Below are 24,281 nucleotides of genomic sequence, written 5' to 3'. Positions count from 1 at the left end.
CAGATGAGCGGATCCCTATCTGAACGGCAGGAGCAGGCCCTCGATGATGGAGGGTCGGTACTGTCGAATGGTAGGAGCGGGCCCTGGTTGTGGTGAGACGGCACTATCAAGTGCCGGTGGCGCTCGGCGTGGTTGGGGCGACACTGTCGGACGGCAGGGGCGGGCCCTCGTTGATGGTGGGGCGGCACTGCGAATGCCGCTATGCTTCCCGCGCTGAGCCGATTTTTCCCACTCACACACTCGCACAATTTCACCAATTAACACGAAATGTTCCTCCAATCCGGCTCGAAGGACCAAAAAATGTTGGAAGAATGTTCTGGATCGGAGGGGATCGGTGTGGGTGGGTTTGAGCAGTCCAAAAAAAAATAGATAACCGGTTACACGGCACGTCACTTATTTATTGACTTACAAAAAATTAATTAACTTTAATAACTAATGAAATATAAATGCCTCAATAATGAGCGGTGCTTTATAATTCGATTATCAATATTTGAGCGGTCTAGAACAATTTGAAGAATATCCGAAACACAGATAGACACGTGTTGCTTCTACTGAATCCCGGACGAAAGTGAACGAGCGAGGCTGCCCGATCGCTCAATCGGACGATTTCGAGGGGCCTCGAGGTCGGTGGTGGGGCATCCCCCTTATGCCGGATGGCTGTGAGCGGTCCAGAAAGTGGCGCCCCATCACCCAAAAAATGTGAAATAGGCCCTTAGTAACAACTGGGTTGTTATGGTTTGGCCTGACGGTGAGCAGGCGTTAGTGTTAGTAATGGAATCCTGGTCGGCTTCCAGGAATTCCAACACTCTCTCTATCTCTCGCTGTTTCTCTCTACTTCTCTCTGTCTCTCTCTCTCTCTTTCTGTCCCTCTCTGTCTCTCCTTGCCTCTTTGTCTCCCTCTCTCTCTCTTTCTGTCCCTCTCTGTCTCTCCTTGCCTCTTTGTCTCCCTCTGTCTCTCTCTGTCTCTCTCTGTCTCTCTCCGCCTCTCTCCGTCTCTCTCTGTCTCTCTCTGTCTCTCTCCGTCTCTCTCTGTCTCTCTCTCTCTGTCTGTCTGTCTCCGTCTCTGTCTATCTGCCTCTCTCTGTCCCTCTCTGTCCCGCTCGGACTTTCTCTGTCTTTCTCGGTGTCTCTCTGTCACTCTCTGTCTCTCTCCATCTCTCGCTGTTTTTCTATACTTCTCTCTGTCCCTCTCTGCCTCTTTCTGTCCCTCTCTGTCGCCCCTTGCCACTCTCTGTCTCCCTCTGTCTCCCTCTGTCTCTCTCTGTCTCTCTCCGCCTCTCTCCGTCTCTCTTTGTTTCTCTATCTCTCTCTGTCACTCTCTGTCTCTCTCTCTCTGTCTCTGTCTCTCTCTGTCTCTCTCCGCCTCTCTCGGTCTCTCTCCGTCTCTGTCTCTGTCTCTCTCCTTCTCTCTCTATCTGCCTCTCTCTGTCCCTCTATGTCTCTTTCTGTCTCTCTCCGTCTCTGTCTCTTTCTGTCCCTCTCTGTCTCTCCTTGCCTCTCGCTCTCTGTCTCTGTCTCTCTCTGTCTCTCTCCGCCTCTATCGGTCTCTCTCCATCTCTCTCTGTCTCTCTTTGTCTCTCACTGCCTCACTCTGCCTCTCTCTGTCCCTCTCTGTCTGTCTTGATCATTAGCTTTCTGCCACTCTCCGTTCTCTCTGGCTCTCTTTGTTTCTCTATCTCTCTCTGTCTCTCTCTCCCTCTCTCCGTCTCTCTCTATCACCCTCTCTCTGTCCCTCTCTGTCTCTCTCTATCTCTCGCTGTTTCTCTCTACTTCTCTCTGTCTCTCTCTCTCTCTTTCTGTCCCTCTGTCTCTCCTTGCCTCTCTGTCTCTCTCCGTCTCTCTCTGTCTCTCTCTCTCTCTGTCTGTCTCCGTCTCTGTCTATCTGCCTCTCTCTGTCCCTCTCTGTCCCGCTCTGACTTTCTCTGTCTTTCTCTGTCTTCCTCGGTGTCTCTCTGTCCCTCTCTGTCTCTCTCCATCTCTCGCTGTTTCTCTCTACTTCTCTCTGTCTCTCTCTCTCTCTCTTTCTGTCCCTCTCTGTCTCTCCTTGCCTCTCTCTGTCTCCCTCTGTCTCTCTCTGTCTCTCTCCGCCTCTCTCCGTCTCTCTCTGTCTCTCTCTGTCTGTCTCTGTCTCTCTCCGCCTCTCTCCGTCTCTCTCTGTCTCTCTCCGCCTCTCTACGTCTCTCTCTGTCTCTCTCTGTCTCTCTCCGTCTCTCTCTGCCTGTCTTGATCATTAGCTTTCTGCCGCTCTCCGTTCTCTCCGCCTCTCTCGGTCTCTCTCCGTCTCTCTCTCTGTCTGTCTTGATCATTAGCTTTCTGCCGCTCTCCGTTCTCTCCGCCTCTCTCGGTCTCTCTCCGCCTCTCTCTCTGTCTCTCTCAGCCTCTCTCCGTCTTTCTGTCTCTCTCTCTCTCTCTAAGTCTCTCTCTATCTGCCTCTCTCTCTCCCTCTCTATCTCTCTCTATCTCTCGCTGTTTCTCTCTACTTTTCTCTGTCTCTCTCTGTCTCCTTCTGTCTCTCTCTGTCTCTCCTTGCCTCTCTCTGTCTCTCTCTGTGTATCTCTGTCTCTCTCTGTCTCTCTCTGCCTCTCTCGGTCTCCCTCTGTCTCTCTCTCCCTCTCTCCGTCTTTCTCTATCTGCCTCTCTCTGTCCCCCTCTGTCTCTCTCTCTCCCTCTCTGTCTCTCTCTGTCTCTCTCTGTCTCTCTCCGCCTCTCTCCGTCTCTCTCTGTCTCTCTCTGTCTCTCTCCGTCTCTCTCTGTCTCTCTCTGTCTCTCTCTCTCTCTGTCTGTCTCCGTCTCTGTCTATCTGCCTCTCTCTGTCCCTCTCTGTCCCGCTCGGACTTTCTCTGTCTTTCTCGGTGTCTCTCTGTCACTCTCTGTCTCTCTCCATCTCTCGCTGTTTCTCTCTCCTTCTCTCTGTCCCTCTCTTTCTCTTTCTGTCCCTCTCTGTCTCTCCTTGCCTCTCTCTGTCTCCCTCTGTCTCTCTCTGTCTCTCTCCGCCTCTCTCCGTCTCTCTCTGTCTCTCTCTGGCTCTCTCCGTCTCTTTCTGTCTCTCTCCGTCTCTGTCCCTCTCTGTCTCTCCTTGCCTCTCTCTGACTCTCTCTGTCTGTCCCTGCCTCTCTCTAACTCTCTGTCTCTCTCTGTCTCTCTCTGTCTCTATCTGTCTCTCTCTCTGTCTCCCTCTGTCTCTCTCTGTCTCTCTCTCCCTCTCGCCGTCTCTCTCTATCTGCCTCTCTCTGTCCCTCTCTGTCTCTCTCTATCTCTCCCTGTTTCTCTCTACTTCTCTCTGTCTCTCTCTGTCTCTCCCGGTCTCTGTCTCTACCCTCCTGTCTCTCTCTCCCTCTCTGACTTTCTCTGTCTTTCTCGGTGTCTCTCTGTCACTCTCTGTCTCGCTCTATCTCTCGCTGTTTCTCTCTACTTGTCTCTGTCTCCCTCTGTCTCCCTCTGTCTCTCTCTGTCTCTCTCCGCCTCTCTCCGTCTCTCTCTGTCTCTCTCTCCCTCTCTCCGTCTCTCTCTATCTGCCCCTCTCTGTCCCTCTCTATCTCTCTCTATCTCTCGCTGTTTCTCTCTACTTTTCTCTGTCTCTCTCTGTCTCCTTGTGTCCCTCTCCATCTCTCCTTGCCTCTCTCTGTGTCTCTCTGTCTCTCTCTGTCTCTCTCTATCTCTCTCTGCCTCTCTCTGTCTCTCTTTCTCTCTCTCTGCCTCTCTCTCCCTCTATCTGCCTCTCTCTGTCTCTCTCTACTTCTCTCTGTCTCTCTCTGTCTCTTTCTGTCCCTCTCTGCCTCTTTCTGTCCCTCTCTGTCTCTCTCTGTCTCTCTCCATCTCTCTCTGTCTCTCTCTCTCTGTCTGTCTCCGTCTCTGTCTATCTCTCGCTGTTTCTCTCTACTTCTCTCTGTCTCTCTCTCTCTCTTTCTGTCCCTCTCTGTCTCTCGTTGCCTCTCCCTGTCCCTCTCTGACTTTCTCTGTCTTTCTCGGTGTCTCTCTGTCACTCTCTGTCTCTCTCTATCTCTCGCTGTTTCTCTCTACTTGTCTCTGTCTCTCTCTGTCTCTTTCTGTCCCTCTCTGTCTCTCTCTGTCTCTTTCTGTCCCTCTCTGTCTCTCCTTGCCTCTCTCTGTCTCTCTCTGTATTCCGCCTCTCTCCGTCTCTCTCTGTCTCTCTCTCCCTCTCTCCGTCTCTCTCTATCTGCCCCTCTCTGTCCCTCTCTATCTCTCTCTATCTCTCGCTGTTTCTCTCTAGTTTTCTCTGTCTCTCTCTGTCTCCTTGTGTCCCTGTCTATCTCTTCTTGCCTCTCTCTGTGTCTCTCTGTCTCCCTCTGTCTCTCTCTGTCTCTCTCTGCCTCTCTCTGTCTCTCTTTCTCTCTCTCTTTCTCTCTCTCTGCCTCTCTCTCCCTCTATCTGCCTCTCTCTGTCTCTCTCTACTTTTCTCTGTCTCTCTCTGTCTCCTTGTGTCCCTCTCTATCTCTTCTTGCCTCTCTCTGTGTCTCTCTGTCTCCCTCTGTCTCTCTCTGTCTCTCTCTGCCTCTCTCTGTCTCTCTTTCTCTCTCTCTTTCTCTCTCTCTGCCTCTCTCTCCCTCTATCTGCCTCTCTCTGTCTCTCTCTACTTCTCTCTGTCTCTCTCTGTCTCTTTCTGTCCCTCTCTGCCTCTTTCTGTCCCTCTCTGTCTCCCCTTGCCACTCTCTGTCTCCCTCTGTCTCTCTCTGTCTCTCTCCGCCTCTCTCCGTCTCTCTCTGTCTCTCTCTGTCTTTCTCCGTCTCTCTCTGTCTGTCTTGAGCATTAGCTTTCTGCCGCTCTCCGTTCTCTCTGGCTCTCTTTGTTTCTCTGTCTCTCTCTGTCACTCTCTGTCTCTCTCTCTCTGTCTCTGTCTCTCTCTGTCTCTCTCCGCCTCTCTCGGTCTCTCTCCGTCTCTGTCTCTTTCTGTCCCTCTCTGTCTCTCCTTGCCTCTCTCGGTCTCTCTCCGTCTCTCTCTCTGTCTGTCTCCTTCTCTCTCTATCTGCCTCTCTCTGTCCCTCTATGTCTCTTTCTGTCTCTCTCCGTCTCTGTCTCTTTCTGTCCCTCTCTGTCTCTCCTTGCCTCTCTCTCTCTGTCTCTGTCTCTCTCTGTCTCTCTCCGCCTCTCTCGGTCTCTCTCCGTCTCTCTCTGGCTCTCTCCGTCTTTCTCTCTCTGTCTGTCTCCGTCTCTGTCTATCTGCCTCTCTCTGTCCCTCTCTGTCCCGCTCGGACTTTCTCTGTCTTTCTCGGTGTCTCTCTGTCACTCTCTGTCTCTCTCCATCTCTCGCTGTTTCTCTCTACTTCTCTCTGTCCCTCTCTCTCTCTTTCTGTCCCTCTCTGTCTCTCTCTGTCTCTCTCCGCCTCTCTCCGTCTCTCTCTGTCTCTCTCTGTCTCTCTCCGTCTCTCTCTGTCTCTCTCTGTCTCTCTCCGTCTCTCTCTGTCTCTCTCTCTCTCTGTCTGTCTCCGTCTCTGTCTATCTGCCTCTCTCTGTCCCTCTCTGTCCCGCTCTGACTTTCTCTGTCTTTCTCTGTCTTCCTCGGTGTCTCTCTGTCACTCTCTGTCTCCCTCCATCTCTCACTGTTTCTCTATACTTCTCTCTGTCTCTCTCTCTCTCTTTCTGTCCCTCTCTGTCTCTCCTTGCCTCTCTCTGTCTCCCTCTGTCTCACTCTGTCTCTCTCCGCCTCTCTCCGTCTCTCTCTGTCTCTCTCTGTCTCTCTCTGTCTCTCTCAGTCTCTCTCCGCCTCTCTCCGTCTCTCTCCGGCTCTCTCTGTCCCTCTCTGTCTCTCTCTGTCTCTCTCTAACCCTCTGCCTCTCTGCCTCTCCCTGTCCCTCTCTGACTTTCTCTGTATTTCTCGGTGTCTCTCTTTCACTCTCTGTCTCCCTCTATCTCTCGCTATTTCTCTCTACTTGTCTCTGTCTCTCTCTGTCTCTTTCTGTCCCTCTCTGTCTCTCTCCGTCTCTTTCTGTCCCTCTCTGTCTCTCCTTGCCTCTCTCTGTCCCCCTCTGTCTCTCTCTGTCTCTCTCTGTCTCTCTCTCTTCCTCTCTCTGTCTCTCTCTGTCTCTCTCCACCTCTCTCTGCCTCTCTCTGGCGTTCTCTGACTTTCGCTGTCTTTCTCGATGTCTCTCCGTCACTCTCTGTCTCCCTCTATGTCTCGCTGTTTCTCGCTACTTCTCTCTGTCTCTCTCTGTCTCTTTCTGTCCCTCTCTGTCTCTCCTTGCCTCTCTCTGTCTCCCTCTGTCTCTCTCTGTCTCTCTCTGTCCCTCTCTGTCTCTCTCTATCTCTCGCTGTTTCTCTCTACTTCTCTCTGTCTCTCTCTATCTCTTTCTGTCCCTCTCTGACTCTCCTTGCCTCTCTCTGTCTCTCTCTGTCTCTCTCTGCCTCTCTCCAAATCTCTGCCTCTCTCTGGCTCTCTTTATTTCTCTATCACTTTCTTCCTCTCTCCGTTTCTCTCTGTCTCGTTCTATCTCTCTCTCCACCTTTCTCTGCCTCTCGCTGGCCTTTTCTGACTTTCTCTGTCTTTCTCGGTGTCTCTCTGTCACGCCCTCTCTCCCTCTACCTCTCGCTGTATCTCACTGCTTCTCTCTGTCTCTCTCTGGCTCTGGTTGTTTCTCCATCTCTCTCTCCCTTTCTCCGTTCCTCTCTTGCTCTCTTTGTGTCTGTATCTCTCTCTGTCTGTCTCTGTCTCTCCTTGCCTCTCCCTGTCCCTCTCTGACTTGCTCTGTCTTTCTCGGTGTCTCTCTGTCACTCTCTGTCTCTCTCTATCTCTCGCTGTTTCTCTCTACTTGTCTCTGTCTCACTCTGTCTCTTTCTGTCCCTCTCTGTCTCTCCTTGCCTCTCTGTCTCTGTCTCTCTCTGTCTCTCTCCGCCTCTCTCGGTCTCTCTCCGTCTCTCTCTCTCTGTCTCTCTCAGCCTCTCTCCGTCTCTCTCTGTCTCTCTTTGTCTCTGACTGCCTCACTCTGCCTCTCTCTGTCCCTCTCTGTCTGTCTCTGTCTCTCTCCATCTCACTCATTCTCTCTTAGTCTCTCTTAGTCTCTCTCTGCCTCTCTCTGCCTCTCTCTGTCCCTCACTGTCTGTCTCTCTCCGTCTCTGTCTCTTCTCTCCCTCTCTGTCTCTCCTTGCCTCTCTCTGTCTCTCTCTGTCTCTCTCTGGCTCTTTTATTTCTCTATCGATTTCTTCCTCTCTCCGTTCCTCTGTGTCTCGTTCTGTCTCTCTCTCCACCTCTCTCTGGCCTTCTCTGACTTTCTCTGTCTTTCTCGGTGTCTCTCTGTCACTCTCTGTCTCTCCTTGCCTCTCTCTGTCTCTCTCTGTCTCTCTCCGCTTCTCTCCGTCTCTCTCTGTCCCTCTCTGTCTCTCTCTGTCTCTCTCTGCCTCTCTCTAACCCTCTGCCTTTCTCCGCCTCTCTCCGTCTCTCTCTGCCTCTCTCTGTCTCTCGCTGTGCCTCTCTCTGCCTCTCTCTGTCTCCCTCTGTCTCTGTCTCTCTCCGCCTCTCTCCGTCTCTCTCTGTCTCTCTCTGTCTCTCTCCGTCTCTCTCTGTCTGTCTTGATCATTAGCTTTCTGCCGCTCTCCGTTCTCTCTGGCTCTCTTTGTTTCTCTGTCTCTCTCTGTCTCTCTCCGTCTCTCTCTCTCTGTCTCTCTCAGCCTCTCTCCGTCTCTCTGTGTCTCTCTTTGTCTCTCACTGCCTCACTCTGCCTCTCTCTGTCCCTCTCTGTCTGTCTCTGTCTCTCTCCATCTCACTCATTCTCTCTTAGTCTCTCTTAGTCTCTCTCTGCCTCTCTCTGCCTCTCTCTGTCCCTCACTGTCTGTCTCTCTCTCTCTCTCGGTCTCTCTATCTCACTCTGTCTCTCTCTGCCTCTCTCTGTCTCTCTCTGTCTCTCTCTGTCTCTCTCTGTCCCTCTCTGCCTCTCTCTGCCTCTCTCTGTCTCTCTCTGTGCCTCTCTGGCTCTTTTATTTCTCTATCGATTTCTTCCTCTCTCCGTTTCTCTCTGTCTCGTTCTGTCTCTCTCTCCACCTCTCTCTGGCCTTCTCTGACTTTCTCTGTCTTTCTCGGTGTCTGTCTGTCACTCTCTGTCTCTCCTTGCCTCTCTCTGTCTCTCTCTGTCTCTCTCCGCTTCTCTCCGTCTCTCTCTGTCCCTCTCTGTCTCTCTCTGTCTCTCTCTGCCTCTCTCTAACCCTCTGCCTCTCTCCGCCTCTCTCCGTCTCTCTCTGCCTCTCTCTGTCTCTCGCTGTGCCTCTCTCTGCCTCTCTCTGTCTCCCTCTGTCTCTGTCTCTCTCCGCCTCTCTCTGCCTCTCTCTGTCTCCCTCTGTCTCTGTCTCGCTCCGTCTCTCTCCGTCTCTCTCTGTCTCTCTCTGTCTCTCTCCGTCTCTCTCTGTCTGTCTTGATCATTAGCTTTCTGCCGCTCTCCGTTCTCTCTGGCTCTCTTTGTTTCTCTGTCTCTCTCTGTCACTCTCTGTCTGTCTCCTTCTCTCTCTATCTGCCTCTCTCTGTCCCTCTATGTCTCTTTCTGTCTCTCTCCGTCTCTGTCTCTTTCTGTCCCTCTCTGTCTCTCCTTGCCTCTCTCTCTCTTTCTCTGTCTCTCTCTGTCTCTCTCCGCCTCTCTCGGTCTCTCTCCGTCTCTCTCTCTGTCTCTCTCAGCCTCTCTCTGTCTCTCCCTGCCTCTCTCTGTCTCTCTTTGTCTCTCACTGCCTCACTCTGCCTCTCTCTGTCCCTCTCTGTCTGTCTCTGTCTCTCTCCATCTCACTCTGTCTCTCTTAGTCTCTCTTAGTCTCTCTCGGTCTCTCTATCTCACTCTGTCTCTCTCTGCCTCTCTCTGTCTCTCTCTGTCTCTCCCGGTCTCTGTCTCTGTCTCCCTGTCTCTCTCTACCTCTCTCTGTCTCTATCTGCCTCTCTCCGTCCCTCTCTGTCTCTTTCTCTCTCACTCCGTCTCTGTCTCTTTCTGTCCCTCTCTGTCTCTCCTTGCCTCTCCCTGTCCCTCTCTGACTTTCTCTGTCTTTCTCGGTGTCTCTCTGTCACTCTCTGTCTCTCTCTGTCTCTCTCCGCCTCTCTCCGTCTCTCTCTGTCTCTCTCTGTCTCTCTCCGTCTCTCTCTGTCTGTCTTGATCATTAGCTTTCTGCCGCTCTCCGTACTCTCTGGCTCTCTTTGTTTCTCTATCTCTCTCTGTCACTCTCTGTCTCTCTCTCTCTCTCTGTCTCTCTCTGTCTCTCTCCGCCTCTCTCGGTCTCTCTCCGTCTCTCTCTCTGTCTGTCTCCTTCTCTCTCTATCTGCCTCTCTCTGTCCCTCTATGTCTCTTTCTGTCTCTCTCCGTCTCTGTCTCTTTCTGTCCCTCTCTGTCTCTCCTTGCCTCTCGCTCTCTGTCTCTATCTCTCTCTGTCTCTCTCCGCCTCTATCGGTCTCTCTCCATCTCTCTCTGTCTCTCTTTGTCTCTCACTGCCTCACTCTGCCTCTCTCTGTCCCTCTCTGTCTGTCTTGATCATTAGCTTTCTGCCGCTCTCCGTTCTCTCTGGCTCTCTTTGTTTCTCTATCTCTCTCTGTCTCTCTCTCCCTCTCTCCGTCTCTCTCTATCACCCTCTCTCTGTCCCTCTCTGTCTCTCTCTCTCTCTTTCTGTCCCTCTGTCTCTCCTTGCCTCTCTGTCTCTCTCCGTCTCTCTCTGTCTCTCTCTCTCTCTGTCTGTCTCCGTCTCTGTCTATCTGCCTCTCTCTGTCCCTCTCTGTCCCGCTCTGACTTTCTCTGTCTTTCTCTGTCTTCCTCGGTGTCTCTCTGTCCCTCTCTGTCTCTCTCCATCTCTCGCTGTTTCTCTCTACTTCTCTCTGTCTCTCTCTCTCTCTCTCTCTTTCTGTCCCTCTCTGTCTCTCCTTGCCTCTCTCGGTCTCCCTCTGTCTCTCTCTGTCTCTCTCCGCCTCTCTCCGTCTCTCTCTGTCTCTCTCTGTCTGTCTCTGTCTCTCTCCGCCTCTCTCCGTCTCTCTCTGTCTCTCTCCGCCTCTCTACGTCTCTCTCTGTCTCTCTCTGTCTCTCTCCGTCTCTCTCTGTCTGTCTTGATCATTAGCTTTCTGCCGCTCTCCGTTCTCTCCGCCTCTCTCGGTCTCTCTCCGTCTCTCTCTCTGTCTCTCTCTGTCTGTCTTGATCATTAGCTTTCTGCCGCTCTCCGTTCTCTCCGCCTCTCTCGGTCTCTCTCCGCCTCTCTCTCTGTCTCTCTCAGCCTCTCTCCGTCTCTCTCTGTCTCTCTCTCTCTCTCTATGTCTCTCTCTATCTGCCCCTCTCTCTCCCTCTCTATCTCTCTCTATCCCTCGCTGTTTCTCTCTACTTTTCTCTGTCTCTCTCTGTCTCCTTCTGTCCCTCTCTGTCTCTCTCTGTGTCTCTCTGTCTCTCTCTGTCTCTCTCTCTGCCTCTCTCGGTCTCCCTCTGTCTCTCTCTCCCTCTCTCCGTCTTTCTCTATCTGCCTCTCTCTGTCCCCCTCTGTCTCTCTCTGTCCCTCTCTGTCTCTCTCTGTCTCTTTCTGTCTCTCTCTGTCTCTCCCGGTCTCTGTCTCTACCCTCCTGTCTCTCTCTCCCTCTCTCCGTCTCTCTCTATCTGTCTCTCTCTGTCTCTTTCTGTCTATCTCTGTCTCTTTCTGTCCCTCTCTGACTTTCTCTGTCTTTCTCGGTGTCTCTCTGTCACTCTCTGTCTCTCTCTATCTCTCGCTGTTTCTCTCTACTTGTCTCTGTCTCTCTCTGTCTCTTTCTGTCCCTCTCTGTCTCTCTGTGTCTCTTTCTGTCCCTCTCTGTCTCTCCTTGCCTCTCTCTGTCTCTCTCTGTATTCCGCCTCTCTCCGTCTCTCTCTGTCTCTCTCTCCCTCTCTCCGTCTCTCTCTATCTGCCTCTCTCTGTCCCTCTCTATCTCTCTCTATCTCTCGCTGTTTCTCTCTACTTTTCTCTGTCTCTCTCTGTCTCCTTGTGTCCCTCTCTATCTCTCCTTGCCTCTCTCTGTGTCTCTCTGTCTCCCTCTGTCTCTCTCTGTCTCTCTCTGCCTCTCTCTGTCTCTCTTTCTCTCTCTCTTTCTCTCTCTCTGCCTCTCTCTCCCTCTATCTGCCTCTCTCTGTCTCTCTCTACTTCTCTCTGTCTCTCTCTGTCTCTTTCTGTCCCTCTCTGCCTCTTTCTGTCCCTCTCTGTCTCCCCTTGCCACTCTCTGTCTCCGTCTGTCTCTCTCTGTCTCTCTCCGCCTCTCTCCGTCTCTCTCTGTCTCTCTCTGTCTTTCTCCGTCTCTCTCTGTCTGTCTTGATCATTAGCTTTCTGCCGCTCTCCGTCTCTCTCTATCTGCCTCTCTCTGTCCCTCTTTACTTCTCTCTGTCTCTCTCTGTCTCTTTCTGTCCCTCTCTGCCTCTTTTTGTCCCTCTCTGTCTCTCCTTGCCTCTCTCTGTCTCCCTCTGTCTCTCTCTATCTCTCGCTGTTTCTCTCTACTTTTCTCTGTCTCTCTCTGTCTCCTTGTGTCCCTCTCCATCTCTCCTTGCCTCTCTCTGTGTCTCTCTGTCTCTCTCTGTCTCTCTCTGTCTCTCTCTGCCTCTCTCTGTCTCTCTTTCTCTCTCTCTGCCTCTCTCTCCCTCTATCTGCCTCTCTCTGTCTCTCTCTACTACTCTCTGTCTCTCTCTGTCTCTTTCTGTCCCTCTCTGCCTCTTTCTGTCCCTCTCTGTCTCCCCTTGCCTCTCTCTGTCTCCCTCTGTCTCTCTCTGTCTCTCTCCGCCTCTCTCCGTCTCTCTCTGTCTCTCTCTGTCTTTCTCCGTCTCTCTCTGTCTGTCTTGAGCATTAGCTTTCTGCCGCTCTCCGTTCTCTCTGGCTCTCTTTGTTTCTCTGTCTCTCTCTGTCACTCTCTGTCTCTCTCTCTCTGTCTCTGTCTCTCTCTGTCTCTCTCCGCCTCTCTCGGTCTCTCTCCGTCTCTCTCTCTGTCTGTCTCCTTCTCTCTCTATCTGCCTCTCTCTGTCCCTCTATGTCTCTTTCTGTCTCTCTCCGTCTCTGTCTCTTTCTGTCCCTCTCTGTCTCTCCTTGCCTCGCTCTCTCTGTCTCTGTCTCTCTCTGTCTCTCTCCGCCTCTCTCGGTCTCTCTCCGTCTCTCTCTGGCTCTCTCCGTCTTTCTCTCTCTGTCTGTCTCCGTCTCTGTCTATCTGCCTCTCTCTGTCCCTCTCTGTCCCGCTCGGACTTTCTCTGTCTTTCTCGGTGTCTCTCTGTCACTCTCTGTCTCTCTCCATCTCTCGCTGTTTCTCTCTACTTCTCTCTGTCCCTCTCTCTCTCTTTCTGTCCCTCTCTGTCTCTCCTTGCCTCTCTCTGTCTCCCTCTGTCTCTCTCTGTCTCTCTCCGCCTCTCTCCGTCTCTCTCTGTCTCTCTCTGGCTCTCTCCGTCTCCCTCTGTCTCTCTCCGTCTATGTCTCTTTCTGTCTCTTTCCGTCTCTGTCCCTCTCTGTCTCTCTTTGCCTCTCTCTGTCTCTCTCCGTCTGTTCCTGCCTCTCTCTAACTCTCTGTCTCTCTCTGTCTCTTTCTGTCTCTATCTGTCTCTCTCTGTCTCCCTCTGTCTCTCTCTGTCTCTCTCTGTCTCTCTCTCCCTCTCGCCGTCTCTCTCTATCTGCCTCTCTCTGTCCCTCTCTGTCTCTCTCTATCTCTCCCTGTCTCTCTCTACTTCTCTCTGTCTCTCTCTGTCTCTCCCGATCTCTGTCTCTACCCTCCTGTCTCTCTCTCCCTCTCTCCGTCTCTCTCTATCTGTCTCTCTCTGTCTCTTTCTGTCTATCTCTGTCTCTCTCTGTCCCTCTCTGACTTTCTCTGTCTTTCTCGGTGTCTCTCTGTCACTCTCTGTCTCTCTCTATCTCTCGCTGTTTCTCTCTACTTCTCTCTGTCTCTCTCTGTCTCTTTCTCTCCCTCTCTCCCTCTCTCTGTCTCTTTCTGTCCCTCTCTGTCTCTCCTTGCCTCTCTCTGTCTCTCTCTGTATTCCGCCTCTCTCCGTCTCTCTCTGTCTCTCTCTCCCTCTCTCCGTCTCTCTCTATCTGCCCCTCTCTGTCCCTCTCTATCTCTCTCTATCTCTCGCTGTTTCTCTCTACTTTTCTCTGTCTCTCTCTGTCTCCGTGTGTCCCTCTCTATCTCTCCTTGCCTCTCTCTGTGTCTCTCTGTCTCTCTCTGTCTCTCTCTGTCTCTCTCTGTCTCTCTCTGCCTCTCTCTGTCTCTCTTTCTCTCTCTCTGCCTCTCTCTCCCTCTCTCCGCCTCTCTCCGTCTCTCTCTGTCTCTCTCTGTCTTTCTCCGTCTCTCTCTGTCTGTCTTGATCATTAGCTTTCTGCCGCTCTCCGTCTCTCTCTATCTGCCTCTCTCTGTCCCTCTCTACTTCTCTCTGTCTATCTCTGTCTCTTTCTGTCCCTCTCTGTCTCTCCTTGCATCTCTCTGTCTCCCTCTGTCTCTCTCTGTCTCTCTCCGCCTCTCTCCGTCTCTCTCTGTCTCTCTCTGTCTCTCTCCGTCTCTCTCTGTCTGTCTTGATCATTAGCTTTCTGCCGCTCTCCGTTCTCTCTGGTTCTCTTTGTTTCTCTATCTCTCTCTGTCTCTCTCTCCCTCTCTCCGTCTCTCTCTATCACCCTCTCTCTGTCCCTCTCTGTCTCTCTGTTGGAAGAATGTTCTGGATCGGAGGGGATCGGTGTGGGTGGGTTTGAGCAGTCCAAAAAAAAATAGATAACCGGTTACACGGCACGTCACTTATTTATTGACTTACAAAAAATTAATTAACTTTAATAACTAATGAAATATAAATGCCTCAATAATGAGCGGTGCTTTATAATTCGATTATCAATATTTGAGCGGTCTAGAACAATTTGAAGAATATCCGAAACACAGATAGACACGTGTTGCTTCTACTGAATCCCGGACGAAAGTGAACGAGCGAGGCTGCCCGATCGCTCAATCGGACGATTTCGAGGGGCCTCGAGGTCGGTGGTGGGGCATCCCCCTTATGCCGGATGGCTGTGAGCGGTCCAGAAAGTGGCGCCCCATCACCCAAAAAATGTGAAATAGGTCCTTAGTAACAACCGGGTTGTTATGGTTTGGCCTGACGGTGAGCAGGCGTTAGTGTTAGTAATGGAATCCTGGTCGGCTTCCAGGAATTCCAACATCCTCCCCAGCCGTCAGCAACTTGAGTGTAGCTGTCGATGAACAATATGACCTAAAACAACAATTTGGGAATCAAAAATATTCACAGAGCGTATGCTGGGTGGATCACCCTGTAGCTGTCCGAAGAGCTGATCCTTGGTGTGCTGGCTAAGCTTGGAATCATCCGAGACGTTGGGGGGGGGGGGTCGTAAATCCCGTCCAATCCGGGTGACTCCATCTTCACGGTGGACCTCGCTGATCGTGCCGGGTCGTAAATCCGTCAGGGTTGACGAAGTCCAGGTGAAGGCCAATGAGCTGACGAGCTGTAGCGCTGAGATGTGGTTCTAGGTCCTTGACGTCGGTACTGGCAGGAGTACGAGCTTAACGATGGGGCGCGTTAACGTCGCCTGAGCGGTCCGGAGTGTGACTACTCGCGTAAGCCCATCCTTGCCAGGGTGAAGAGCGGTCACTCGGGCGAGAGGCCACTTTGATGGAGGAAACCTCTCGTCCGTGAGTAGGACTAAAGAGCCGACGTTGATGTCGTGAGTTGGGTGGTACCACTTGGATATGGCCTGTAGACGTTGGAGATATCCTGTGGACCATCTCTTCCAGAACCCTTGGAGTTTTTGTTGGATGAGCTGCCATCGGGAGAGTCTAGAGATGTTAAGATTCTCCAGTGATGGCTCTGGAAGAGTCGTAGGAGCCTGGCCTATAAGGAAATGCCCTGGTGTCAGAGCCGAGCAGTCATCAGGATCATCAGTGAGCGGTTCAAGCGGCCGTGAGTTGAGAACTGCCTCAACTTGGGTGAGCAAGGTGGTAAGTTCCTCGAAGGTGAGCAGGTCCTCCCCAATAGTCCGGGTGAGATGATATTTCACCGACTTCACTGCCGCCTCCCATTTGCCTCCGAAGTGTGGTGCGCTTGGAGGGTTGAAGGACCATTGAGTCCCATCTTGAATGAGGAGCTGGGCGAGCTGTCGAGATTTGGATGATCCTGCTATGAATAGCCTCCTGAGCTCCCTATCAGCGCCGAGAAAGGTGGTACCGCAGTCGCTGAATAAGGTGTGAGCGATCCCGCGCCGACTGGAGAAACGTCTGTATGCCGCTAGGAATGTATCAGCTGAGTAGTCTGATACTACCTCGAGATGCACGGCTGAGGTGGTCATACAGACAAAGATAGCCAACCATCCCTTGTATGACTTGTGGCCCCGTCCCTTCCAGGACCGGAGCGATATGGGGCCGGCGTAATCAACCCCCGTGTTGAGAAAGGCGCGAGCGGGGGTGAGTCGGGCTGGTGGCAGCTGTCCCATGAGCTGTTGAGCACGTATCCCACGTTGTCGAGCGCACTTCACGCATTTAAGGATGAAGGAGCGTACTGGAGCTCGGCCTCCGAGGATCCAGTAAGCTGTCCTGAGCTGACGAAGAGTGAGCTGTGTCCCGCCGTGAAGTGTCCTTAGGTGAGCTTGGCTTATCAGCAAGCGAGCCAGTTGCGATTCCTTCGGGATGATTGCTTGATTTTTGCTCTCGGGGTCGAGCTGTGCGAACCTGAGCCGTCCACCAACACGCAGGATCCCTTGACGATCGATAAACGGGGTGAGCTTGGTGAGCGGATGGGACCTGGTGAATTTCTCCCCGCGAGAGATGATCCGTAGTTCCTCCCTGAAATGAGCTGTCTGGGTGAGCTTGATCCAAAGGAGCCGTGCGTCTTCCAGTTCGCTGAGCGTGAGCGGATAATGGAGTGACGTATTAGGAACCCTCCTAAGCCGAGCGATGAACCTTGAGCAGATCGCGGTGATCCGAAGTAGTCGGTTGAACGAAGAGAACTTATCGATGAGATCCCAAATAGCTATTTGCTGAGCGGCGCCGTAGTAAATCTGACCCGGTTTCTCTTCGAGGTCCACATTGAGGTCCCTTTCTAGAACGTGAGTTGGCCAAGATGAGCTATCCTGTTGTAGCCATGGTGGGCCTGTCCACCACAGCTTATGTGCAGCTAACTGTTGCGCGGTGAGACCTCGAGAAGCACAATCTGCTGGATTCTCCTTGCCAGGCACCAGCCTCCAGTGACTTGGCTGAGTTAGCTCTTGGATAAGAGCGACACGATTCCTCACGAATTCTTTCCATCGTGATGGGTGGGAGCAGATCCATGTGAGTGTTACGGAGGAATCCGTCCAGAGGTATGTGGGCGCTGCGCTGAGGTTGAGCTGATCCTGAACGTAACGTATGAGCTTGGCTAGGAGCAGGGCAGCCGTAAGTTCCAGGCGTGGGATGGTCAGCCGTTTGAGCGGGGCTACTTTAGTCTTGGAGCAGACGAGCGTTATACCATTTCCAGGTAGGTGCGGAACCTTCAGGTAAATGACAGCAGCCATAGCCACCTGAGATGCGTCGGAGAATCCATGGACTTCCACGTCGAAGCCCTTGAGCAGTCCTAGCCATCGTGGCACGGTGACCTCCGACAACTGGTTGAGCTCATCCCTGAACTGTCGCCATCGATGCGCTGTTGTCGGGGAAACTGGGTCATCCCATCCCAGTTTCTCAATCCAGAGCGCCTGTAGTAGTATCTTCGCTCGTACCACCACTGGCGCGAGGAAGCCAAGTGGGTCGAAGAGCTGAGCGGTTTCCGACAGAATGATTCGTTTTGAGATGGAGTTGGTTTCAGGCCGAGCGATGGAGAACGTGAAGCTGTCCGTGCCTGGGTGCCATGAGACTCCTAAGATCTTGGTGATCGAGTCCTCGATCACCTTTTGATCGTGGGAGGTGCTGTCCAACCTGAGTGTGCTGAGCAGACCTGCACTGTTGGAGTGCCATTTTGCCAACGGGAAGCCGCCTGATTGGCAAAGTTGAGTCACGTGATGAGCGGTCTTGAGTAACTCCTCCTCCGAGTCAGCACCTCCGCAAATATCATCTACATATCGTCCTTTCGTGAGCGGCTCCACGGCGAGAGGATAGTTACTGCCCTCGTCCTCCACGAGCTGGTTCAAGACACGTATGGAAAGAAATGGAGCGGATCTAGTTCCATACGTGACGGTGGTGAGCTGATATGTTGTGACGTTCCCATTTGCATCGGCCCAAAGTATCTGTTGGAGCGGCCAATCATCCTGATGTACTCCGATTTGGCGGAACATCTTGGTGATGTCCGTCATGAAGATGAGCTTATGCCGTCGAGTGAAGAGCAGTACATCAGCAATGTCTCTCTGGAGTTTGGCTCCAGTATGCATAATCTCATTGAGCGTCTGCCCCGAGCTGGTCTTATGGGAGCCGTTGAACACGACTCTCATCTTAGTCGTCTCGCTGCTGGTTCGGACGACACCGTGGTGAGGAAAGAAATATTCCGGAGAAGTGACAGCCTGAGCGGAGTACGAGCTATTCGGGACCCTCAACCCTCCTGAAGCCGGAGCTTCATGTGCTAAGGTCGTCCCGAGAGCTGTGTACTCCCCCATACGCTGTCGATGAGCTGTCTGAGTGAGCTGTCCGGAGACCCGGCGCATATGGCCAAGGGCTTCATATTCCTTGAGGAAGTCTGTATAGAGTTGATGGTATTCCTCATCACGGGAGAACTTCCGGAGCAGTCGGTGAAGGCATGCGAGCGCTGACGTTCGTGAATCCCCAAGCACTGAGGGCGGAGCCTTGAGCGGTAACCGGACAATGTAACGTCCGGAGCAGTCCCTGGTGTGTGTCCGCCGAAAGTGTTCCTCGCATTGAGCTTCCTCGTCGGTGAGTTGTATCTCTGAAGTCTCAGGAACCTCTTCCTGGACCCAGAACCTGGTGAGTAAGCCATCGAGGTCCTCATTGGATACCGCCAGGTGAGCTGTGGCCGTGTGAGCTAACGCAACACTTTCAGTGGGCCCGAAGATGACCCATCCGAGTCGGGTGAGCTGAGCCGATGGTGATCCTGGGTCATGTGTAATGACCTCTGGCAGGATGAGCTGACCGTAGACGTCAGCACCAAGTAAGACGTCAATTGGTGCTGGTGCTTGGAAGCTGGGATCAGCGAGTTGTAACCCTTCAAGATGATCCCACTTGAGCTGTCCGGGTGTAAACGTCGGTAACGATGTGGTGAGCTGGCTGAGAGCATAAGCCGTGACTCTCAGCTGAAATGAAGAATGAGTGGACTGTATAGTGAGCGGTACCTTGCCTAGTGCCGGCCCAGATGCCGAGTTTCCGATTCCGGAAATAAGTAGTGAAGTCTTGGACCGGGTAAGTCCGAGACGACGCACAATCTGGTCCCCAATAAGAGATATCTCTGATCCTGGGTCGATGAGCAGACGAATGCGGTGAGCGGCTCCATCTGGGCACACGAGATAAGCTAGACTCGTAGCCAGAAGTACCCCAGGACGGCAACCAGTAATTCCAGAATCGAGCTGACGAGCTGAGCACGAAACGGCAATCTGTCCGGATGACCTTCATTCCGCAGATGTGGAAGGTCTGGGCTCAGAGGTCTTCACAGTAGTGACCCCATCCCCGTAGGTGTACGTGACCATTGGTACCCCAGATGGTCGAGCTGATGACGATGCAGCTTGGTTTTGAGCAGTACCTTGAGCGGTCCTAGAAGATGGCCTTTGACTGGGCTTAGGTGGAGCTGTGGTCGAGGTGGAGTGTAGCATCGTATGATGGAGACCTCCACAGAGCTGGCATCTCGTCTGCGATCTGCAGTCCTTGACTGAATGACGACCGAGACAGTTGTAGCAGAGATAGTACCTTTCCACTATCTCCCGACGAGCTGGACCGTTGAGCTGACGAAATGATGTGCAGGTTGACAGATAGTGGTCTGCCTGACACATTGAGCAGGGGTACGTCACTTTCCCTGATGAGGTGTTCCTGGGAGTTGGCCTGGTCTGCTGTGGCTGTGGAGCAGCTGCATGATGCACCTTGACCGACAGGGGAGGCCTTCTTGAGCTGACAGTAGTAGGCCTCGTAGCCTGATCCGTAGAGCGAGCGGGCGTATTAATCTCCATGCTCTCCATGGCACGAGCTCTCCCGGTGAGGAAGTCCTTGAAAGCTGAGAAGCTGGGGAAGTCGGTGGACGACCCGACTTTCACTTCCCATGCTTCTCGGAGCTTCGAGCTGAGCCGTTTGGATACCACGTAGACGAGGACCTGATCCCAATGAGCAGTCGGTGACCCTAATGCCTCCAGAGCGTTCAATGCTTCGGCGACAGTGGTCAATAGAGTGTTTAACTCTCGAGCACTGTGAGCGGTCATCCCTGGTGGGTTGAGTAGGCGCTCGAGCTGCGCCGAGACGAGGAGGCGCTTATTTTCATAGCGCGTAAGGAGCAGTTCCCAAGCAGAGGCAAATGAGTCATCAGAGATGGCGATGTTGGAGATGATTCGAGCTGGCTCATCCTTGAGGCTCGTCCTCAAGTAATGCATCTTCTCCACGTTTGGAATATCTGGGTTTGAGCCGACCAGTGAGCTGAACAAATCTCGGAAGGACCTCCATTCCGAGAATACCCCAGAATATTTGGGAAGAGCAATTTCTGGCAGGCACCTTTTAGCCGTTGAAGGTTGAGCTGTTCCCCCTGCGGCAGAGCGACGTGAGCCGGTGGACACCCCCTTCCTGTCTATGAGCTGAACCAGAATCCCCTTGGCCTCGTGATAGTGTACGATGGTCCGATCAAAGAGGCTGTCCTTGAAGTATGACAACTCCAAGACGTTGTCCACCTTCGCGCTCCCACCGACGAGCTTCTCATGAGTGGCCTCGAACTTCTCCCAATAAGTTTCGAGGATATCCAGCTTGGCATGTAGGGATGTTATGGTGAGCTGGTCCACCTCATTATCGAGCAGTTCGTTATGCACCCTTTCGATGAATGCACCTCTCGATGTGTTCAGCCCCAGGGTAACCTCAAAGGAGGCCATAGCTGACAGCTGTGACTGAGCGGTGCCAATGGGAATGATTCCCAAAAAATTACCAGAACGTGGTTTTGCTGACGATGATCCGGAAAAATATTCCAGAATCCCAGATGAGCGGATCCCTATCTGAACGGCAGGAGCAGGCCCTCGATGATGGAGGGTCGGTACTGTCGAATGGTAGGAGCGGGCCCTGGTTGTGGTGAGACGGCACTATCAAGTGCCGGTGGCGCTCGGCGTGGTTGGGGCGACACTGTCGGACGGCAGGGGCGGGCCCTCGTTGATGGTGGGGCGGCACTGCGAATGCCGCTATGCTTCCCGCGCTGAGCCGATTTTTCCCACTCACACACTCGCACAATTTCACCAATTAACACGAAATGTTCCTCCAATCCGGCTCGAAGGACCAAAAAATGTTGGAAGAATGTTCTGGATCGGAGGGGATCGGTGTGGGTGGGTTTGAGCAGTCCAAAAAAAAATAGATAACCGGTTACACGGCACGTCACTTATTTATTGACTTACAAAAAATTAATTAACTTTAATAACTAATGAAATATAAATGCCTCAATAATGAGCGGTGCTTTATAATTCGATTATCAATATTTGAGCGGTCTAGAACAATTTGAAGAATATCCGAAACACAGATAGACACGTGTTGCTTCTACTGAATCCCGGACGAAAGTGAACGAGCGAGGCTGCCCGATCGCTCAATCGGACGATTTCGAGGGGCCTCGAGGTCGGTGGTGGGGCATCCCCCTTATGCCGGATGGCTGTGAGCGGTCCAGAAAGTGGCGCCCCATCACCCAAAAAATGTGAAATAGGCCCTTAGTAACAACTGGGTTGTTATGGTTTGGCCTGACGGTGAGCAGGCGTTAGTGTTAGTAATGGAATCCTGGTCGGCTTCCAGGAATTCCAACACTCTCTCTATCTCTCGCTGTTTCTCTCTACTTCTCTCTGTCTCTCTCTCTCTCTTTCTGTCCCTCTCTGTCTCTCCTTGCCTCTTTGTCTCCCTCTCTCTCTCTTTCTGTCCCTCTCTGTCTCTCCTTGCCTCTTTGTCTCCCTCTGTCTCTCTCTGTCTCTCTCTGTCTCTCTCCGCCTCTCTCCGTCTCTCTCTGTCTCTCTCTGTCTCTCTCCGTCTCTCTCTGTCTCTCTCTCTCTGTCTGTCTGTCTCCGTCTCTGTCTATCTGCCTCTCTCTGTCCCTCTCTGTCCCGCTCGGACTTTCTCTGTCTTTCTCGGTGTCTCTCTGTCACTCTCTGTCTCTCTCCATCTCTCGCTGTTTCTCTCTACTTCTCTCTGTCCCTCTCTGCCTCTTTCTGTCCCTCTCTGTCGCCCCTTGCCACTCTCTGTCTCCCTCTGTCTCCCTCTGTCTCTCTCTGTCTCTCTCCGCCTCTCTCCGTCTCTCTTTGTTTCTCTATCTCTCTCTGTCACTCTCTGTCTCTCTCTCTCTGTCTCTGTCTCTCTCTGTCTCTCTCCGCCTCTCTCGGTCTCTCTCCGTCTCTGTCTCTGTCTCTCTCCTTCTCTCTCTATCTGCCTCTCTCTGTCCCTCTATGTCTCTTTCTGTCTCTCTCCGTCTCTGTCTCTTTCTGTCCCTCTCTGTCTCTCCTTGCCTCTCGCTCTCTGTCTCTGTCTCTCTCTGTCTCTCTCCGCCTCTATCGGTCTCTCTCCATCTCTCTCTGTCTCTCTTTGTCTCTCACTGCCTCACTCTGCCTCTCTCTGTCCCTCTCTGTCCCGCTCTGACTTTCTCTGTCTTTCTCTGTCTTCCTCGGTGTCTCTCTGTCCCTCTCTGTCTCTCTCCATCTCTCGCTGTTTCTCTCTACTTCTCTCTGTCTCTCTCTCTCTCTCTTTCTGTCCCTCTCTGTCTCTCCTTGCCTCTCTCTGTCTCCCTCTGTCTCTCTCTGTCTCTCTCCGCCTCTCTCCGTCTCTCTCTGTCTCTCTCTGTCTGTCTCTGTCTCTCTCCGCCTCTCTCCGTCTCTCTCTGTCTCTCTCCGCCTCTCTACGTCTCTCTCTGTCTCTCTCTGTCTCTCTCCGTCTCTCTCTGCCTGTCTTGATCATTAGCTTTCTGCCGCTCTCCGTTCTCTCCGCCTCTCTCGGTCTCTCTCCGTCTCTCTCTCTGTCTCTCTCTGTCTGTCTTGATCATTAGCTTTCTGCCGCTCTCCGTTCTCTCCGCCTCTCTCGGTCTCTCTCCGCCTCTCTCTCTGTCTCTCTCAGCCTCTCTCCGTCTTTCTGTCTCTCTCTCTCTCTAAGTCTCTCTCTATCTGCCTCTCTCTCTCCCTCTCTATCTCTCTCTATCTCTCGCTGTTTCTCTCTACTTTTCTCTGTCTCTCTCTGTCTCCTTCTGTCTCTCTCTGTCTCTCCTTGCCTCTCTCTGTCTCTCTCTGTGTATCTCTGTCTCTCTCTGTCTCTCTCTGCCTCTCTCGGTCTCCCTCTGTCTCTCTCTCCCTCTCTCCGTCTTTCTCTATCTGCCTCTCTCTGTCCCCCTCTGTCTCTCTCTCTCCCTCTCTGTCTCTCTCTGTCTCTCTCTGTCTCTCTCCGCCTCTCTCCGTCTCTCTCTGTCTCTCTCTGTCTCTCTCCGTCTCTCTCTGTCTCTCTCTGTCTCTCTCTCTCTCTGTCTGTCTCCGTCTCTGTCTATCTGCCTCTCTCTGTCCCTCTCTGTCCCGCTCGGACTTTCTCTGTCTTTCTCGGTGTCTCTCTGTCACTCTCTGTCTCTCTCCATCTCTCGCTGTTTCTCTCTCCTTCTCTCTGTCCCTCTCTTTCTCTTTCTGTCCCTCTCTGTCTCTCCTTGCCTCTCTCTGTCTCCCTCTGTCTCTCTCTGTCTCTCTCCGCCTCTCTCCGTCTCTCTCTGTCTCTCTCTGGCTCTCTCCGTCTCTTTCTGTCTCTCTCCGTCTCTGTCTCTTTCTGTCTCTCTCCGTCTCTGTCCCTCTCTGTCTCTCCTTGCCTCTCTCTGACTCTCTCTGTCGGTCCCTGCCTCTCTCTAACTCTCTGTCTCTCTCTGTCTCTCTCTGTCTCTATCTGTCTCTCTCTCTGTCTCCCTCTGTCTCTCTCTGTCTCTCTCTGTCTCTCTCTCCCTCTCGCCGTCTCTCTCTATCTGCCTCTCTCTGTCCCTCTCTGTCTCTCTCTATCTCTCCCTGTTTCTCTCTACTTCTCTCTGTCTCTCTCTGTCTCTCCCGGTCTCTGTCTCTACCCTCCTGTCTCTCTCTCCCTCTCTGACTTTCTCTGTCTTTCTCGGTGTCTCTCTGTCACTCTCTGTCTCGCTCTATCTCTCGCTGTTTCTCTCTACTTGTCTCTGTCTCTCTCTGTCTCTTTCTGTCCCTCTCTCTCTCTCCTTGCCTCTCTCTGTCTCCCTCTGTCTCTCTCTGTCTCTCTCCGCCTCTCTCCGTCTCTCTCTGTCTCTCTCTCCCTCTCTCCGTCTCTCTCTATCTGCCCCTCTCTGTCCCTCTCTATCTCTCTCTATCTCTCGCTGTTTCTCTCTACTTTTCTCTGTCTCTCTCTGTCTCCTTGTGTCCCTCTCCATCTCTCCTTGCCTCTCTCTGTGTCTCTCTGTCTCTCTCTGTCTCTCTCTATCTCTCTCTGCCTCTCTCTGTCTCTCTTTCTCTCTCTCTGCCTCTCTCTCCCTCTATCTGCCTCTCTCTGTCTCTCTCTACTTCTCTCTGTCTCTCTCTGTCTCTTTCTATCCCTCTCTGCCTCTTTCTGTCCCTCTCTGTCTCTCTCTGTCTCTCTCCATCTCTCTCTGTCTCTCTCTCTCTGTCTGTCTCCGTCTCTGTCTATCTCTCGCTGTTTCTCTCTACTTGTCTCTGTCTCTCTCTGTCTCTTTCTGTCCCTCTCTGTCTCTCGTTGCCTCTCCCTGTCCCTCTCTGACTTTCTCTGTCTTTCTCGGTGTCTCTCTGTCACTCTCTGTCTCTCTCTATCTCTCGCTGTTTCTCTCTACTTGTCTCTGTCTCTCTCTGTCTCTTTCTGTCCCTCTCTGTCTCTCTCTGTCTCTTTCTGTCCCTCTCTGTCTCTCCTTGCCTCTCTCTGTCTCTCTCTGTATTCCGCCTCTCTCCGTCTCTCTCTGTCTCTCTCTCCCTCTCTCCGTCTCTCTCTATCTGCCCCTCTCTGTCCCTCTCTATCTCTCTCTATCTCTCGCTGTTTCTCTCTAGTTTTCTCTGTCTCTCTCTGTGTCCTTGTGTCCCTGTCTATCTCTTCTTGCCTCTCTCTGTGTCTCTCTGTCTCCCTCTGTCTCTCTCTGTCTCTCTCTGCCTCTCTCTGTCTCTCTTTCTCTCTCTCTTTCTCTCTCTCTGCCTCTCTCTCCCTCTATCTGCCTCTCTCTGTCTCTCTCTACTTTTCTCTGTCTCTCTCTGTCTCCTTGTGTCCCTCTCTATCTCTTCTTGCCTCTCTCTGTGTC

The 24,281-nt window shown here is 52.6% G+C and overlaps 1 protein-coding gene across 1 annotated transcript; it reads right to left on the bottom strand.

Moving 5' to 3' along the window:
* Positions 1-15: 15 nt before the first annotated feature.
* LOC135164769 (uncharacterized) lies at positions 16-19,911 on the bottom strand. Its single transcript, XM_064125425.1, has 8 exons — positions 18,502-19,911; positions 14,428-18,444; positions 14,106-14,385; positions 13,832-13,990; positions 13,713-13,778; positions 553-657; positions 434-499; positions 16-392 (listed from the first exon to the last, which is right to left on the bottom strand). Exons 1-8 carry the CDS (start codon positions 19,909-19,911, stop codon positions 16-18), a joined length of 6,480 nt encoding a protein of 2,159 aa, XP_063981495.1.
* Positions 19,912-24,281: the final 4,370 nt, after the last annotated feature.

Source organism: Diachasmimorpha longicaudata, chromosome 7 (assembly GCF_034640455.1).
Source record: "Diachasmimorpha longicaudata isolate KC_UGA_2023 chromosome 7, iyDiaLong2, whole genome shotgun sequence".
NCBI classification, from domain to species: domain Eukaryota; kingdom Metazoa; phylum Arthropoda; class Insecta; order Hymenoptera; family Braconidae; genus Diachasmimorpha; species Diachasmimorpha longicaudata.
This window is presented reverse-complemented; position numbering and strand designations above follow the sequence as displayed.

Bases quoted from the DNA above. Each gene is read 5' to 3' on its own strand.
- LOC135164769 (XM_064125425.1), bottom strand. From the start codon at position 19,911: ATGGCCTCCTTTGAGGTTACCCTGGGGCTGAACACATCGAGAGGTGCA. The intron at 658-13,712 runs GTTATTAAAGTT...GACCGCTCACAG, and splicing joins GAGGCATTTATATTTCATTA to CCATCCGGCATAAGGGGGAT. The intron at 393-433 runs GTTATTAAAGTT...TCAATAAATAAG, and splicing joins GAGGCATTTATATTTCATTA to TGACGTGCCGTGTAACCGGT.